Source organism: Stenella coeruleoalba (assembly GCF_951394435.1).
Source record: "Stenella coeruleoalba genome assembly, chromosome: X".
Classification (NCBI taxonomy): Eukaryota; Metazoa; Chordata; class Mammalia; order Artiodactyla; family Delphinidae; genus Stenella; species Stenella coeruleoalba.
Genome location: NC_137152.1, coordinates 14,497,915 through 14,515,991, shown reverse-complemented (window position 1 = coordinate 14,515,991; position 18,077 = coordinate 14,497,915). Strand labels below are relative to the sequence as shown.

At 40.1% G+C, this 18,077-nt stretch overlaps 3 protein-coding genes across 6 annotated transcripts in view; 1 reads left to right on the top strand and 2 right to left on the bottom strand.

The window, feature by feature from the left end:
* Nucleotides 1-18,077, bottom strand: part of CDKL5 (cyclin dependent kinase like 5) — a 250,077-nt gene that overhangs the window by 217,046 nt on the left and 14,954 nt on the right. The window lies entirely within an intron of this gene.
* LOC307180792 (peptidyl-prolyl cis-trans isomerase A-like) lies at nucleotides 1,509-2,337 on the bottom strand. The gene has a single exon (XM_079911289.1). The coding sequence runs from the start codon at nucleotides 2,299-2,301 to the stop codon at nucleotides 1,807-1,809; it is 495 nt and encodes a 164-aa protein (XP_079767415.1). The 5' UTR covers nucleotides 2,302-2,337; the 3' UTR covers nucleotides 1,509-1,806.
* The window catches only part of SCML2 (Scm polycomb group protein like 2), a 108,860-nt gene continuing 101,889 nt past the window's right edge, over nucleotides 11,107-18,077 (top strand). For all 4 annotated transcript variants that reach the window (XM_079910160.1, XM_079910154.1, XM_079910162.1 and 1 more), the window contains exon 1: nucleotides 11,107-11,235. The gene's annotated coding sequence lies outside the window, so the exon portion shown is untranslated. The remainder of the gene's footprint in view (nucleotides 11,236-18,077) is intronic.

Here is an 18,077-nt window from a genome sequence, read left to right as displayed (position 1 = left end):
TCTCGGTTCTCCAACTGAATTCTTAGTTTCTAGAAGGCAAGGCTTGTGGTATGAGATGACCCTGGAGAGGAAGGAAGGGGTCAGTTCCCAGGGCCTTGTAAAACCCAGTAAGCACTTTTGTCTTTATCTGAAGAACAGTGGGAAACCGTGGAGGGATTCTAGGTAGGGAGTTGACAGAATCAGACATGCCTTTTTTTTCACATTAAAAAAAAACTTTTTAAACTTAAAAATTCCACTTACTCAAAGGTATAGAGAATAAGTATAAGAAACCGGCAGAAAACCATCATTCCAGTTTTAACAGCTATTACCATTTACCACACTTGATTCATCTATCCCTTTTTTCCTTCTCTCTCTCCTTTTACTTTTCATTTTCTTTTTGTTGTTTAGTTTTAATTTCATAATCATAAACTAAACTTTGCAATCCAGTTAAACTTGGAGGGGGATAAGGAAAATATGGAACTGAAAGAACTGCAGTGAGAGTGTTACCGAGCCCAGGTCCGGCTGCTCGCCGCTTGAAAGCCAATTCTCAAGAGACAAGTGTTGGTAGGAAAGGAAAGTTTGCTTTATTTCGGAGTGTGGCAACTGGGCGGGGGGGGGCGGGGGGTGCATACCTGTCCAAAGGCCAACTGCCCCCCTGACAATCAGGGGACAAGAGCTTTTATAGACAGAGAGAGGGGGCTACCTGCAGAAACAATACAGTCAGCTCTGACAGTCATCTTGAAACTGGTCGTCAGTGGTCTGACCAGCATCATCTCGATTGTTTTAGGTACAGTGTTGTAGTTTATCTTAGGACAGGGCCGAAAGTAAGCTCGTCACACGAGATGAATTGTGCCGAAGCACAGCAATAGAGGGCTGCCGCTCGCTCAGGCAAAACAGCGCCGTCTGTCCTGCTGTGGTAGCTTTTATTAAAGCATTATCTAGGTTTACACTTTAAGACTTGTTTTCTTAACATTTCAGAAATGCCAAAGCAGCAACTATGTTTTTATTGATTATACAAGCAATAATTGGCTTTCTTGAGCACCTGCCGTGCTTCGTCCTTGAGCGCAAAAGCAGCACAAAGTTCCCACCATTATTCTGATTATACTGAAGTAGCACAAGGACATTTCCTTGTGTTCCCACCATTCTGATTATACTGAGGACATCTCATGGATCAGTGCCCAAAGCACTCAATGCTTCTTTGCAGGCTCCCAGTTTGCCGGGGGGTGGGGGGGGCTCAAAGCAATCAGGACTGTTTGCAGTTCTGGCTTATTCGCCAGCCCCCAGTTTGCTGGGGGTGGGCTCATGGGTCACGTCTCCTTTCCATGTCCTCAGTTATTCCACTACAGTACAGTTAATCTTCAGTTCCAGGATCGGTTTGTTTCCATTTCTTTGAGGCCAGTAAGAATTGTGGCAGCTTATGTCATGGCTACAGCCTGGTGGGGGTCTTCCACCTGGTGGGGGTCTCAGTATCTATAAGGCAGCTCACAGGATACTGCTCAGAACATGATCTATAGCCCTTAAGGAGGAACTAAAGGTCCTTGACATTGCTTAATGACTAAACTATTATTATTTGGTCTCCTTTGACGGTTTTCCTTTGTTTCTGCATTTTCTCACTTCTCTGATGAAACTTATTCTTTGGCTAAAGTTTTTCACAGACAAAAGGCAGGCTGAGGACATGGAGGGGGGGCGGCAAGGACCATAGGGTCCTGCTCCTTTTCAAGAGCACAAAGATTATAGGATATTTTGAGCAGATGAGGTTGAAGGGGTGCTCTCCTGAGCTACAGAAGGAATGGTCTGGTGGTTAAGATAAAACACAAGTCAAATTTATTAGATTTGTCCACAGTCAGCAATGGTGATCTTCTTGCTGGTCTTGCAATTTCTGGACCCAGAGCACTCCATGGCTTCCACAATATTCATGTGCTCCTTTACCTTGCCAAAGACCACATGTTTGCCATCCAAGCACTCAGTCTTGGCAGTGCAGATGAAAAACTGGGAACCATTTGTGTTGGGGCCAGCGTTTGCCATGGACAAGATGCCAGGACTCGTACGCTTCAGGAGGAAATTCTCATCATCAAATTTCTCCCCATAGATGGACTTGCCACCAGTGCCATTATGACATCTGAAGTCACCACCCTGGCACATAAATCCCGGAATTATTCTGTGAAAACGGGAACCTTTATAACCAAATCCTTTCTCCTCAGTGCTCAGAGCATGGAAGTTCTCTTCTGTCTTTGGAAATTTGTCTGCAAACAGCTCCAAGGAGATGCGGCCCAAGGGCTTGCCATCCATAGCGATGTTGAAGAACACGGTGGGGTTGACCATGACTGGGCGGCGCAGGAGGCTCAGGGGCAGCAGTGTCTGCAAGGCGTCTCTCTCTCTCACTTTTTAAAATTGAAATATTTAAAAATAAATCCCATACGTTATGACATTTTACCTCTGAAAACTTCAGTGTGCATATCTAATAAATAAGAACAATTTCTCGGGACCTCCCTGGTGGCACAGTGGTTAAGACTCCGCCTGCCAATGCAGGGAACATGGGTTCAAGCCCTGGTCCGGGAAGATCCCACAGGCCGCGGAACAACTAAGCCCGTGCGCCACAATTACTGAGCCTGCGCTCTAGAGCCTGTGAGCCACAACTACTGAAGTCCTCACACCTGGAGCCCGTGCTCCGCAACGAGAAGCCACCGCAGTGAGAAGCCCACACACCGCAACAAAGAGTAGCCCCCATTCGCCGCAACTAGAGAAAGGCCGCACACAGCAATGGAGACCCAACACAGCCAAAAATAAATAAATAAATAAAAGGAAACTGTCAAACTGTTTGCCAAAGTCATACATCTCCATCATTTGTATATAAGAATTTTTCAAAAAATAAACCACAATTTCTCAAGTAACCACAATACCATTATCACATCTAATAAAATTAACAATAATTCCTTAACATCATCTAATACCTACTCTATATTCCTCAATAGTCTAAAAAAAATGCCTTTTGTTACCGTTGGTTTTTTGGAATTAGGATCTAAATAAGGTCCACACATTGTGTTCATTAGGCCTTTTATTATTTTTTTAAATTTATCTAATTTATTATTTTATTTTATTTATTTATTTTGGCTGCGTTGGGTCTCCGTTGCTGTGCGCGGGCTTTTCTCTGGCTGCTGCGAGCGGGGGCTACTCTTCGTTGTGGTGCGTGGGCTTCTCATTGAGGTGGCTTCTCTTATTGAGGAGCACGGGCTCTAGGCATGCGGGCTTCAGTGATTGTGGCACGTGGGCTTCAGTAGTTGTGGCTCACGGGCTCTAGAGCGCAGGTTCAGTAGTTGTGGCACATGGGCTTAGTTGCTCTACGGCATGTGGGATCTTCCCGGCCCAGGGCTCAAACCCGTGTCCCCTGTGCTGGCAGGTGGATTCTTAACCCCTGCACCACCAGGGAAGCCCTATTAAGCCTTTTAAATCTCTTTTACTTTACAACAGTCTTCGCTCCCTCTTTTTGTTTCATGCCTTGACTTTTGGAGGAAACCAGGTGAGTTGTCTCATGGAATATTTAACCCTCTGAATTAGTCTGGTTACTTCCTCATTATGTGTTTAATTTTTTCCTCTATCCCTCATATTTCCTCTAAAGTAGAAGTTAGATCTAAAGGCTCGATTGGATTAAGGCTCAATGGTTTGGAGAACACAGCATTTCATAGGCAATTCTATGTACTTCATCTTGATCACATCAAGAGGCATAAAATGTCTGTCATCCCTCTTTTAGACTGAACACTGGGTTCAGGTGATGACAGTCTGATCCATCCATTGTAAAGATGCTTGTCCTTTACAGTGAGTGATCAATGACGTGATACTTTGGTCTCCTGATATCGTCTAGTTCCACGGCCGCCTTTCCTGTAATGGTTTTATCACCCCTTGATGATAATTATCTGTATCAGTTATTTCATTAGGCATGTCAAAAGTGGAGATTTTATAATTCTGTCATTCCTCTTGTGCTTATTAGTTGTAATTCTTCTGTGGGGAACTTTTTTCCATCAATCAGGACTATTTGGCAATCCTAAAACAGGATTATTATTCTTAATAAAGACTAATCCTTTCCCCTTCATTACCAGTTTTCAAAGCAAGGTGTTGATGACCGAGCTACTTCCAATGGCAACTAGTAAGTCTATTTGTTTGTTTTGGCTTTCTCTTTTCATATTATCAATTCGAACTCATGGATTTTATACACTCAATGTGTTTTAATCCATTCTATCATTATGTTTTATGCCCAAATTGTCTCCTTTTAGGCCAATGGGGACCACTCAAGGTGGTTCCTGCTTTTTTTTTTTTTCTTCCTGTTTCCTTCTGACAGACTTCTTAGTCTTTGATAGCTTTCTTGCTACCTGGCAGGAAAAGGGTTATCTCATGCATTTCATGCCGCTGACCAGGAATCAGCCATTTCTCCATGGAGTCCTGGTTCCTTTTAATGGAGAGTGGCATTTAAAGACCAGAGTCTGAGTGGTAAGAGTAGATTTGCTTTTGAGTAGATCACTTAGACTACATTGAGAAGAACAGGAATCTAGGAGGACAGAGTGGATATATGGGGACCAGCTAGGAAGCTATTGCAGTAGCCAAGGTCAGATGACTTGGATGAGGGAAGTAGTGCTGGAGATAGAGTGAAGTGGATGGACTTAAAAACTATTAAGGAGGTGCAATTGACAAGGCTTAGTGAAGGATTGGAAATGATGGATGACAGAGAGGGAGACACCAAGGTTGACTCGTAGCTTTCTGGTTGATTGATTCTGGGAATCAATTGATAGACTTGATACTCAGAGCACTGGTAGGATCAATTGATTCTTTCAACTCCAATTGAAAAAATAAAAATGGTAGATTGATATTTTCACGGAGAAAAAAGAATGTTGGAGAAGACCCGGTACGTGTGGGAAGATCATAAATTCAGTTTAAGGCCAGATGAGTTTGAAGAGCCTTTGAGTCATGCAAGAGATGTCAAGTAGAAGGTGAGTACAGATGTCTGGCACTCACAAGAGAGGCCTGGAATGAGCATAAAAATGTGTGTGTAAGTCATCTATGCATAAGTGGTAATCTTTTTTCTTAAACTCTGGTTCTTTATATATTATGGAAATTAATTATGTGACTGTAATTTGTGTTACAAATATTTTGTACTAGTCTACAGTCTGTCTTTAAACCTTTAGTGTCTTTTAAAATGGGACAGAAGGTTTAGTTATTACTTAGTCAAAATTATGAATATTTCCCTTGATGGTTTGTGAACTCTTTTCTTCCTTAGGATGAACAACTCTGCATCAGGTTTACAAACATGTTCCATTATGTATACTTTTACTGTTTTCAGAGATTTTAATTTTTACAGTTACACCCTCAATCCATCTGGAATTCCTTTTTGTTTATCGTGTGGAGTAGGAGTCCTTTTTCCCCCCAATGGATAGCTAATCATTCCAACACTTCTGACCAGGCTGTCCTTTGAAATACCACCTTTATCGTAGGCTAACTTTTCACATATATGAGTCTATTTCCAAACTCCTTATCCTGTTTCATTGATTTGGTTTCTTCATCAGTACCTTATTGTAGAGAACATTTTGATATCTGGTGAAGTGTTATCTCTAGTTGGGTATTATTAAATTCTAGTTCTGAGATTTAACCCTCTTCTTTTGTTAAAGAATCCGCAAGGTCCGTTCTCTGCTTGCATTTGTCATTACAAAATCTCATTGTACACATTATAGTTCCCAGGTTTACTGGAAATTTTCCTTTATATTTTAGGTTGAGAAAGGATTATAATCTTAGCATCAGTCTTTCTTAAATCACACCACACTGGTGTATCCTGGGATACTTTCTGTCAGCCAACCCTCCCCATGGGGTCTAGATTCTGGTGAATTTCTAATAGTATTCATTTCTTTTTGATCTTGGGTCTATGTTTAGGAGTCTTTCTATGTTAATTTTGATTGCTCTCTAGCCATCCATTAAGTACCTCCTTTAGACTAGGAAACTGAGTTATCTCAGCCTTTTCGTATTTAATTGAATGTCATCAAATGTTAGCTTTGCTTTTATTCTGACAGGTGGGCAAATTCTTACCATTATTAGAATTTAAGCACAAAAGAGCACAGAGGAGAATGTCTAACTTTTCAGCAACTTTTAGGTTGCTTTTAGAAAAATGTTTTTCACTGCTCCCAGACCATTAAGAAAGTATTTGTGTGAGTGAAAGTTTTGTGTGAAGCTAACTTTGTAGCTAGGAAAGGAGGGGTGGCTTGATTGCTATGGCTTGCCTAATGCATATTTTTTAACTAGAGAAATGAAATATAACATCTTTTAACTTGAAAAGAAAAAGAGCATGACATTAATCTGATCAAGGTGTGACTAGTAAACGTTTTCACTGTTCATCAAAATCCTTATCATTTAAACTATTATAAGGATTTTTTTAATGTGAAAAATACAACACAAATTAGTTATACAAATAGCCTTTGTCAGAAGGCCTTCCAGCCTGGAGTCTGCCACATGTACAGAATTTTGAAACCGATTAGACTTAAGTCCTTTTACAAAAGAGCTTAAAAAAAAAAACCATTCATCTACATCCTGATGAGACAAGTCATTTGCGTGTTCGCTGAGTGTCTCATAAAGCCCCAAACTCACCTTGCCCACCCTTACAAAACTCTATGATATATTTGTACATTTTTCCCCTCAGTCCTTTATAGGGGCTATAGCGACTTCTTTGTCTCTTGCCCGAAATTTTCTCTCCTGAAAACTCCAATTCATCTATCAAGATCCAGTTCAAATGTCTCCTCCTCTGAGAAGCCTACTTTTATTTTCCCAGGCAGAATTAGTCACTTTTCTCATAGTAGACCTTCCTTACTTCTGTAGGTATCAGTTTACTTGTTTACCGGCCTTTCAAAACTCAGAGTTCCTCAGCACCAAACAATATTCCATGGTAGTTGTGCTCAATAAATGGAATGAATGAAGGAATAGTAAACGCTGAGGCTTTCTTATCTTTCTCTTCTTGATATTCCAGTCCTTATTCTTTTCCTTAATATGCTCTCAGATTTTTTCAATAATAATAATAATGTCTTGTTTTTTATAGTGTTTTATATTTTCTCAAGTAGTCTCATCTGTTTCTTTTCAGCCTTTCAACTATCTTTGGATGGGTAGGTGGATCCCCCCCACCTCATTTTTATCGATGAGGAAACCAAGACCCAGAAATGCCAAGTGCCGTATGACTGCCCAATTAGTAAGAGAATCAGAAATGGATCCTGGGTTTTCTGATAACTAGTCTAATGTTTTTTTCCATGATATGACACTTTTTCTACAATATCTTCTATTCTCCAGAGATTTAGTTGAGTTAAACTACAAAAACATGCAAGGCAAATAGCATTTTAATGTGAAACTTTGAAAACTTTCCTTTAAATAGGGAAAAAGACAAAAATGATTATTTTTTCCACTTCTAATTCATCATTCTTGAATGTCTTAAATATCGCACAATTTAAAATTTATTAAAAGAATAGTTTAAAAAGCAGAGTCTACTCTTAAATCTCTAACTTTGTATTTTCTTTAATTCCTGCTCTGAGCAATAGTATTTGTTTTGATCTGAAAAAGAACCCACAAATCTTGATTTTTTTTTTTTACTGGTACTGTACATACAAAAATTACACTGGCATGCTTCATACATTTTTGGATGAACTATGTCTCTTTATAACATCCACATGAAAAGTTTTCTGAATTACATAAAGAGAGAAAGCAGTACCAAAATATGTTCTTGATTATTAGCCATTTCTTGAACTGGTGCAAGCAAATGCATGAATGTTCCAAAATTATTCAGCTATTGATTTGGAACTTGGCAAACATTGTTCCACATAATTGGTGTTCCCAGAATTTCTTCCTTTGTTCCTCTTTTCTTCTTCAAATATGTGTTCTCCTTGGATGATCCCAGCTCTTCCTACGGCTTCACCTTTGAGGTGCCAGCTTACCACTGCCAACGTTTTAACTCTACCTATGATCAAAGCTCTTCACTAAGAATTCTCTCAAGCTACTTGATACTTCTTCCTTGACATCTCAGTTAAACTGAACATGGACTTATTATTCTCTCCACTTCTGGCATTTTGTCTCCTCCCTCCCACCCCCTCCACAAATCCTGTAGGACCCTCTTCTCTATTCCCAGGACCACTTCTGTGTCTCTGGCCTAGTCTGTCCCAAGAGTGTCTTATCTGATCCTTTGGTCCTCTGCCTTTCCCTACTCTACCCCCTTCTTCACACTGCTGTTAAATTTTCCCTCCCCAAACCAAATCTGACAGTACAATTTCTTTGCTTAAAATTCTTCCCTGAAGAAGAGACAAATCTCCCATGCAGAAGAATTGCAAATAATTTATGTGGATACTCCACCCTCAAGAAGGTGGAGCTTGACACACACACACACACACACACACTCACACACACACACCCCTCTTGAGAGCAGGCTGCACTAAATTACTTCTCTCCAAAGAGTATAGTATGGAAATTGTGGGGGATCAGGGGTGAGAGGAATAACTTTATAGTGGAGAAACCTGGTAAACACTATTCAGCCAGTTGATCAAGGTCAACAACACCAGTGATAAGCCATGTTGATAGTATGTTCCCTTAATATAATGTGATAATAATGACATTTTACCTCTGTGGTCTTCTTGACAGAAATGCATAACCCTATCTAATCATGAGAAAAGCACAAGACAAATTCCAGTGGAGGGACATTCTACAAAATACCTGACCAGTCCTCCTCAAAACTGTCAAGGTCATCAAAACCACAAAAAGTCTGAGAAACTGTCATAGAGAAGAGGAGACTAAGGAGACATGATGACTAAATGTGATATGGTCTCCTGGATGGGATTTTGGAACAGAAAAAAGACATTAAGTAAAAACTAAGGAAATCTGAATAAACCATGGGTTGTAGTTTATAATAATAATGCATCAGTATTGGTTCATTAGTTGTGACAAATGTACCTTACCAATGTAAGTTGTTAACAATAGGGAAAACTGGGTATGCGGTATATGAGAACTTTCTGTACTATCTTCACAACTTTTATGGAGATCTGAAACTATACTAAAATTAAAAATGTATTTAAATTTTTTTTTTCAGTGTATCACAAATTTAATTAAATTTTTTAAAAAGAAAAAAAAAAAACCGCTCTCCTGGCTACCTGTTACCTATAGGATTAATCCAAATCCAATATCATTAACATTAGAAAACCCTTCACAATCTGGCTCCATCTACCACTTCAGACAAATTTTCTGCCACTTCCTACATATCCAATGCTTCACTCTCAATTAACTTTTCACTGTTCTCCAAATGTACCAGGTTTCAGCATATTTTGTTGGGTCAATGGTTAGGTCCGCATACAAAGTCCTATTTAACCCAAATACACATGACGTGTTGGTTGCACTCATTCTAAAAGACATTAGGTATTCTAAGCTTCTTAAAAAAGAAAAGTAAGCTGCCTTCTCCAGTACCTTGCCCATCACCCAGGCAACCTCCTACACAATGTCTTCTGCCTCTACCACTATAGGACATTGGTCTTTCAAAGAACTCCAATAAGATTAGGGCAAAATATTCATAAAGAGAAAAAACCAGTTTTGATCTCGATTTTGTAAGTTTTGCGGCATTATTTCAATTTTGTAAAAACACACGAAGCAAAAAAAGGGTATTTATGCCCAGGAAAAGAGAAGAACAGGAAGGAAATCCATTAAAAAATAAACTATTTGTATTCCCAAGTGGTGGATTACAGACAATGTTTCTTGCTTTTTTGTGCTTTCTCTTTTAAAATTATGAAATATAATATACATATAAAATGTATGACAAACACATGTATTTTAAACCCAAAACCAAATACAGGGTAACTGTCACCCATGTCAATAAAATAGAAACTGACAGACGTTCTCCACATGCAACCTACTTGACCATGACCCCCAACCTCCCCAGAAGTAACTCCTAGCTCCTGATAATCATGTCCTTGTTTTTCAAGTTTCTTTGTTTTGTTTTACCCCTAGGTATGCATCCTGGATTGAGTATTGTCTGAATGGAATCATACCATTTGGGTTATCTTTCTCTCTCTCTTCTTCTTTTATTTTTTAAAAATATTTATTTATTTATTTGGCTGTGCTGGGTTTTAGTTGTGGCATGTGGGATCTTTAGTGGCGGCATGCAAACTCTTAGTTGTGACATGTGTGATCTAGTTCCCTGACCAGGGATCGAACCCGGGCCCCCTGCATTGAGAGCACAGAGTCTTAGCCACTGGACCACCAGTGAAGTCCCACTTCTTTTTTTTAACATTATGTTTTTGAGGCTTCATCCACATCACAGTGTGTAGCTGTGTATTTTCGTTGCTATTGAGTATTCCACTGAATGATTATACCACAATATATATTTCTATTTTACTATAGATGGACTTGGGTTTTCATTTTCGGGGCTATTACAAATCATGTTGCCATGAACAATCTTAAAAGTTTATTTGTTTATGATGTGCATGCACAAGTTCTTCTGGGGTATATACATAGAAGTAGAACTGCTGGGCCATAGGCTATGTTTATCTTCCACTTTATTAGATAATGCCAAACTGTTCTCTAAAGCATTTGTACTAATTTATACTCCCACCAGTGGGTGTATGAGAGTTCCTATGTTCCACTTTATTCTCAAAACCTGATAAGGTCAGTCTTTTTTTTTAAAATACCTTTTTATTGATGTATAATTGGCATTCTTTTAAAAGACTGCAAATTAACATTTTTGCCAACCTGGTGGGCTTGTAGTGGTATCCCACTGTGGCTTTAATTTACATTTCCCTGCTTGCCAATGAGGTTAATGGAGTTTTGTCAGGCTTTGATTGGTGGCCAAAGATTCCTACTTGCGATTTCAAGCTTATCCTGTTTCTTGTCTAACTTCCCTTATTCCCACATCTAAGTTTAGATGAATACCAGTGTCTCAGTTACTAATTTATTGACTGTTGGCTCCAAACCCAACCTTCTTTTTCCTACTTTGTACAATAGTACCAGAGCTGGTCTCTGCAAACCCTGTTTTCTCCTTTGGCAGCTGGCTCCATGTTAGGCTCTGCCAATAGGGGGCGCCAGAGGACTTTTCTGCTTCCGGTTTGCTTATTTGTTTCTTCCCACTGCTGTGAGCAAGTGGTCGCTGTGGCGTTCTCTCGGCAGGGCGCTGCTCTTACAGTTCTGCCTAGCCGCCTCCAGTGGGTTTCTTCCTCCTTCTGGCGGTGGATTGATGTGTTCCTGCAGCTGTCGCACTATCACCTAGAGGTTTGAATCTCAGCTCTGGGGGAGTGGGAGTGGAGGGGGGTGAATATCCTCGAATTTTCTAAGTTCCTTCTTTGTTTACTTTTCCCTCAGCCCTGGAAGTGGTAGCCTCTTTCCGCAGTGTTACTTCTTTCTTTCTTTCTTTTTTTAAATTTATTTTATTTATTTATTTTTGGCTGCGTTGGGTCTTCGTTGCTGTGCGCGGGCTTTCTCTAATTGCGGCGAGCGGGGACTACTCGTTGTTGCAGTGCGTGAGCTTCGCATTGCGGTGGCTTCTCTTGTTGCGGAGCACGGGCTCTAGGTGCGCAGTCTTCAGCAGTTGTGGCTCACAGGCTCTTAGAGCTCAGGCTCAGTAGTTCTGGTGCATGGGCTTAGTTGTTCTGCAGCATGTGGGATCTTCCCGGACCAGGGCTCGAACCCGTGTCCCCTGCATTGGCAGGCAGATTCTTAACCACTGCGCCACCAGGGAATCCCCGCAGTGTTATTTCTGTTACACCTTTCAGTTCTCTATATTTCAGTAGTTAACCACCCTTTGCCAAGTTAACAATTCTTTATATTCAGTTTTCCCTGTTCCAATCGCTGGTGTGGTTCCCGTTTCCTGACTGGACCCTGATTCTGATTTTGATCCCACCTTTCTCTATATCCCATCTAGTAGCTGCAGGTTAGGGGCAGTTCCCCAGTTCTTGCATGGACCCCAGGCTAATGAAAAGATATCATACTGTAAAAGTTACTAGAACCAAAAACGAGGGGCGGAGGCCAAGGTAGAATTGAATGACAAGGTGTGGAGCCCCTAGTAGGGGACTGAGATGTTAAGCAAGTTTCCAGAACAGGACCTAGGGTGCAGTGACAAAGTCAGAACCAAATAATGCGAAAAGGCAGATGAATGCCTATGTCCAGCCTTGCAGGTGACTGGAGACTGTTAAGTGCTTCCTGCCTTAGGTCACATTCATCCTGGGATCTGGATCAGTGTTGATTTTATAGCTGTGTCCAAGACTTGACACATTACTTTCTCCCTTGTAATTATTTCTGCTGTATGTGTGTCATCTCCTCCACTGGTCTGCATGTTCCTGAGGCAGGGCTTCTTTGGTTCACATTATATCTCCCATTGTACCTAATTCAGTGCATTGAATATAGTGAAAGTATATTTGTAAATATTTGTTGAGTGAAGAAAGGAATAGGCCTGGTCTCGAGTGAAGAAATAGGGACTGGGGTGTGGTTGTTGGGGATGGAGAAGGAGCTGTGCATTCAAAAAGCATAGACCAGGCTTCCCTGGTGGCGCAGTGGTTGAGAGTCCGCCTGCCGATGCAGGGGACACGGGTTCGTGCCCCGGTCCGGGAAGATCCCACGTGCCATGGAGTGGCTGGGCCCGTGAGCCATGGCCGCTGAGCCTGTGCGTCCGGAGCCTGTGCTCCGCAACGGGAGAGGCCACAACAGTGAGAGGCCCGCGTACCGCAAAAAAAGAAAAAAGCATAGACCTGAACAGGCAATGAGATGCGATGAGAAGCCGGGACCAGTGAAGTGTGAGAGAGATGCTAGGCTGGAGAAGGGTAAGCTGGGTTGAGGGGATGGAAACCCTATCTGTCAAAGTTGGGAGAGGAAAGTTGTGGGAGGTCCCCTGGGTAGCTATTTGTATGAAGGAGATTATATATGTAGAGGATTTATATGTATATATATATATAGAGAGAGAGAGAGAGAGAGAGACAGACAGACAGACAGACAGAGATAGAGAGGTCAGAGCGTGGCTGAAAGCGGAAACTTACTAAATATGTAAATTAGGAGATAACTATATGCACAGCAGAGTGGTTATTTACCTTACAGAAAAATTTGTTATAGGGTTGCTCATAAAAACAAAAATAGCAACAAAAGACAAGGTCCAGTAAGACATTTGGAATTTGATTCTGTTCCACTGCCAAAAAAAAATGTTGTGTACAGTTTTTCAGAAATACATGCACAGGTTCAAGTGAGTGTGTGCTTTCTTATTTTCTTTAATTATGAAATATTTTATATGTGACATGTTTTTAATGGACCTTAGATACACAGATTTGGATTAATTTTAATCCTTGGTTCAGGACTACTCTCATCATTATTCCATTCATGACACTTTCTAACTACTATGTCTGTCTATCCATCCATCTATCTAATAAAATTTACAATTAAGTAAGCAGCAGTGAACCTACCATCTAATATGAAAGCTAGGACTTGTACAACAACGTACATCCAGCTATGTGGTCTTCAGCTGTTTCATCACTCTGCTCCTCCTGAGCTGAGCTAAGCATCTGAATCCTTTGTTAGTCATTCTCTTGCTTTCCTTTTATTTTTTTTAAATTTTTATTGGACTATAGTTGATTTACAGTGTTGTGTTAGTTTCCGGTGTACAGCAAAGTGAATCAGTTATACATATACATGTATCCACTCTTTTTATTTATTTATTTTTTTTATTTTTTTAGATTCTTTTCCCATATAGGCCATTACAGAGTATTGAGTAGAGTTCCCTGTGCTATACAGCAGGTTCTTATTACTTATGTATTTAATATATGGTAGTGTGTATATGTCAATTTATCCCTGCCCCTCCTTACCCCCTGGTAACCATAAGTTTGTTTTCTACATCCATAACTCTACTTCTGTTTTGTAAATAAGTTCATTTTTACCCTTTTTAAAAAATTCCACATATAAACGATTATCATATGCTATTTGTCTTTCTGTGTCTGACTTACTTCACTCAGTATGATAATCTCTAGGTCCATCCATGTTGCTGCAAATGGCATTATTTTGTTCTTTTTTTATGGCTGAGTGATAGTCCATGGTATATATATGTGCCACATCTTCTTTATCCATTCCTCTGTTGATGGACATTTAGGTTGCTTCCATGTCCTGGCTACTGTAATTACTGCTACATTGAACACTGGGGTGCATGTATTGTTTCGGATTATGGTTTTCTCAGGGTATATGCCCACTAGTGGGATTGCTGGGTCATATGGTAGTTCTATTTTTAGTTTTTTAAGGAACCTCCATACTGTTCTCCATAGTGGCTGTACCAATTTACATTCCCACCAACAGTGTAGGAGGGTTCCCTTTTCTCCACACCCTCTCCAGCATTGATTTATTTTTTAAAATAATTTTATTTATTTGTTTGTTTATTTATTTATGGCTGCGTTGAGTCTTTATTGCTGTGTGTGGGCTTTCTCTAGTTGCGGTGAGTGGGGGCTAGTTTTCCTTGTGGTGTGCGGGCTTCTCACTGCAGTGGCTTCTCGTGTTGTGGAGCACGGGCTGTAGGCGTGCAGGCTTCAGTAGTTGTGGCGCACAGGCTTAGTTGCTCCACTGCATGTGGGATCTTCCCGGACCAGGGCTCGAACCCATGACCCCTGCATTGGCAGGCGGATTCTTAACCACTGCACCACCAGGGAAGTCCCCAGCATTTATTGTTTGTAGGTTTTTTGATGATGGCCATTCTGACCAGTGTGAGGTGATACCTCACTGTAGTTTTGATTTGCATTTCTCTAATAACTAGTGATGTTGAGCATCTTTTCATGTGCTTTTTGGCCATCTGTATATCTTCTTTGGAGAAATGTCTATTTAGATCTTCCTCTTGCTTTCCTTGATCTCATCTATATTCAGACCTAAAAGTCCATTTTTAATTTTAGTTGTTTCTAACTTTTAAAAAGTGTATCAAGTTGTATGACATATTTGCACTTACTCTTTTCACTTAATATTATGTTGCTAAGATTTGTCCTTGTTGGTATGTGTTGCTATAGCTTACTCATTTTGACTGGCTATAATATTCTATTGTATGAATATATTACAGTTGATCAATCCAGTCTTCTATTGATGCATATTTGAGTTATTTTCAGATTTTCGCTATAGTGAACAATGCTACTATGATCATATACGTCTCCAAGTATACATGTGTAAGAGTTTCTCTGGGATAAATTTAGGAATAGAATTACTGTATCATAGAGCATGTGACTGTTCAACTTCATGATATAAGGTGAAACTATTTTCTATAATGATTATATCAATATACACACCTAACAGCAACAATTCTTTTGAAATATATCATTTTCAACACTTGATATTGTTAGACTTTAAAATTTTTGCCAATTAATATGTGGAAAATAGTATCTTATTTTGGTCTTGATTTGAATTTCCCTGATCATTAATGATATTTAACAGCTTTTCACATGCTAATTGGTCATATGTGTTTTGTCTTCTGTGAAATGTATGTTCTTGCCTGTCTTGGTCCTTTTGGGCTGCTATAACAGATACCATGGACTGGGTGGCTTATAAACAACAGAAATTTATTTCTCACTGATCTAGGAAGTCCACTGATCTTGGACTTCCTAGGAGGCTAGGAAGTCCAAGATCAAAGCACTGGCCAATTTGGTGTCTGGTGAGAACCCACTTTCACATTCATACATGATCATCTTCTTGTTGTATCCTCGCATGGGAGCCCTCTGGGGTATCTTTTATAAAGGCACTAACCTCATTTATGAGGGCTCCACCCTCATGACCTAATCACCTCCTAAAAGCTCCACTTCCCAATACCGTCACATTGAGGGTTAGGATTTCAACATATGCATTTTGGGGGGACACAAACGTTCAGTCCATAACAATGCCTTTTGCCCATTTTTCTATTTGATTGCTTGTGCTTTTCTTATTTATTTGTAGGAGCTCTTTATATATTCTAGTTGTGTGGATTGAAAATATCTTCTCCTAGTTTGTAATTTGGAAGGAGGACTATATCTGGGTTTGATGGTCTATTCTAGGACCATATAGTTGTCCTAATTACTATAGCTTCATAATTAGTTCTGAGATCTGGGAGACCAGGTCTGTTCTACTGTAGAAGTATTCTGGCTATTTTTGGTCCTTTCCCTTTAAAGCTATAAAGCTGTTGTTCTCTTCTGGAAGAGATTTTATCACCCCCACCCCCACCCCTGCCACCGCATTGGCAATGTCTGTAGTCTTTTTTTTTTTTCTTGCGGTACGCGGGCCTCTCACTGTTGTGGCCTCTCCCATTGCGGAGCACAGGCTCCGGACGCACAGGCTCAGCGGCCAATGCTCACGGGCCTAGCTGCTCCATGGCATGTGGGATCATCCCGGACCGGGGCACGAACCCGTGTCCCCTGCATCGGCAGGCAGACTCTCAACCACTGAGCCACCAGGGAAGCCCATGTAGTCATTTTTGATTGTCACAACTTGCAATGGGGTAGGGGGTAGGTTTTCCACTAGTATATAGTAAGTAGAGGCCAGGGATACTACAAAACATCCTACAATGCACACAGGACAACTTCCCAGGACAAAAGTTATTCAGCCCCAAATGTCAACACTGTCAAGGGTGAGAAAGCTTGATAGAAAGTTTATAATCAGCTTATCGGAATTCTTGAAAAAAACCCATTGGAATTCTGACTGGAATTGCACTGAATCTACAGATTAATCTGGGGAAAACTGATTGACTATATGAATCATTTCTAATGTTGTTGTTGTTGTTTTAAGAACCAAGTTTCAGCTTTGCTAGTCTCTATTCTTTGTTTTTCATTTCATTGATATTCTCACTTGTTTTTTATTTTTTCTTTCCTTCTACTTTCCTTGGGTTTATTCTTTCTTTTTTTTAACTTCTTAAGTTGGACAGTTAACTAATTAATTTTAAGTCTTTCTTATTTTCTACTCTAGGCATCTAGGGCTATAAAAGTTAAGTTATAAAGCATAATAATAAAATTAATATCTTAGAAACAACAGACTTTTGTTTTCTGATTCTGGACACTTCCCTATCATGTTTTGACACTTCTCTTTTTGTTACCCACTCATATCTTTAGGACTGTTAGTTCTTCATGGGTGGGTAGTCTTTTTTCTGGGGCTTTCTTATCTGCTGCTGTTGCTATTAAAATACTGTGGCTTTGTTTTATCTGGGTCTCATTATCGGTTAATATGAGTCAACAAGTGTATATTTTGTGGTAGGAGTCGTAGGCTCCAAAAATTAGAAAATCTTAGTTTTATCCTCGAGCTAGTCATTTTATTTAGAAAGCCAAGACATAAAAAAATAGATAAAACATAACAAAACCAAAAAAGTACCATATAGAATTCTGATTATATAACATAGAAATTGGCAAAGTAGCCAAAACTTTATATCAGTGCTTCCTGTTTTAGCTCATGGAATCCAGAACAAGCTCTTTAGCTGTGTTTCTAAACTGCATAGACTGTTAAATTTACTTTTTTAAAATTAATTAATTGATTAGTTTTTTTTGGGCTGCGTTGGGTCTTCGTTGCTGCATGTGGTCTTTCTCTAGTTGTGGCTAGCAGGGGCTTCTCATTACGGTAGCTTCTCTTGTTGCGGAGCAAGGGCTCTAGAGCACGTGGGCTTGAATAGTTGTGGCGCATGGGCTTAGTTGCTCTGCGGTATGCGGGATCTTCCTGGACCAGGGCTGGAACCCGTGTCCCCTGTATTGGCAGGTGGATTCTTAACCACTGCACCACCAGGGAAGTCCCTAGATTTACTTTTAATGTCATTTCATTTTTCATCTATTTAAAAATCTAATACCCAATTTTAAGACCGGAAGTAGTTTTGAGATCTAATAATTTATAGCAGTGGTTCTTAACCTGGGCTGCCCATCAGAATCCTGGGGAGTTCTGAAAAAATATCAGTGCCCAATTCCAGAGTAATAAGAATTACTTAGAGTGCTTATTAAACATACAGATTCCCAAGCACCTGTTCTGAAGAGTCAAATTTAGTAGATCTAGAGCAAGGCCCTGGACCCTGAATGATTCATGAGTGCACTAGGTGATTCTCATGACCAAGCCAGGTCTGGGAAACACTGATTTAGATCAATGCTCCTCAAACTATGTACACAAAT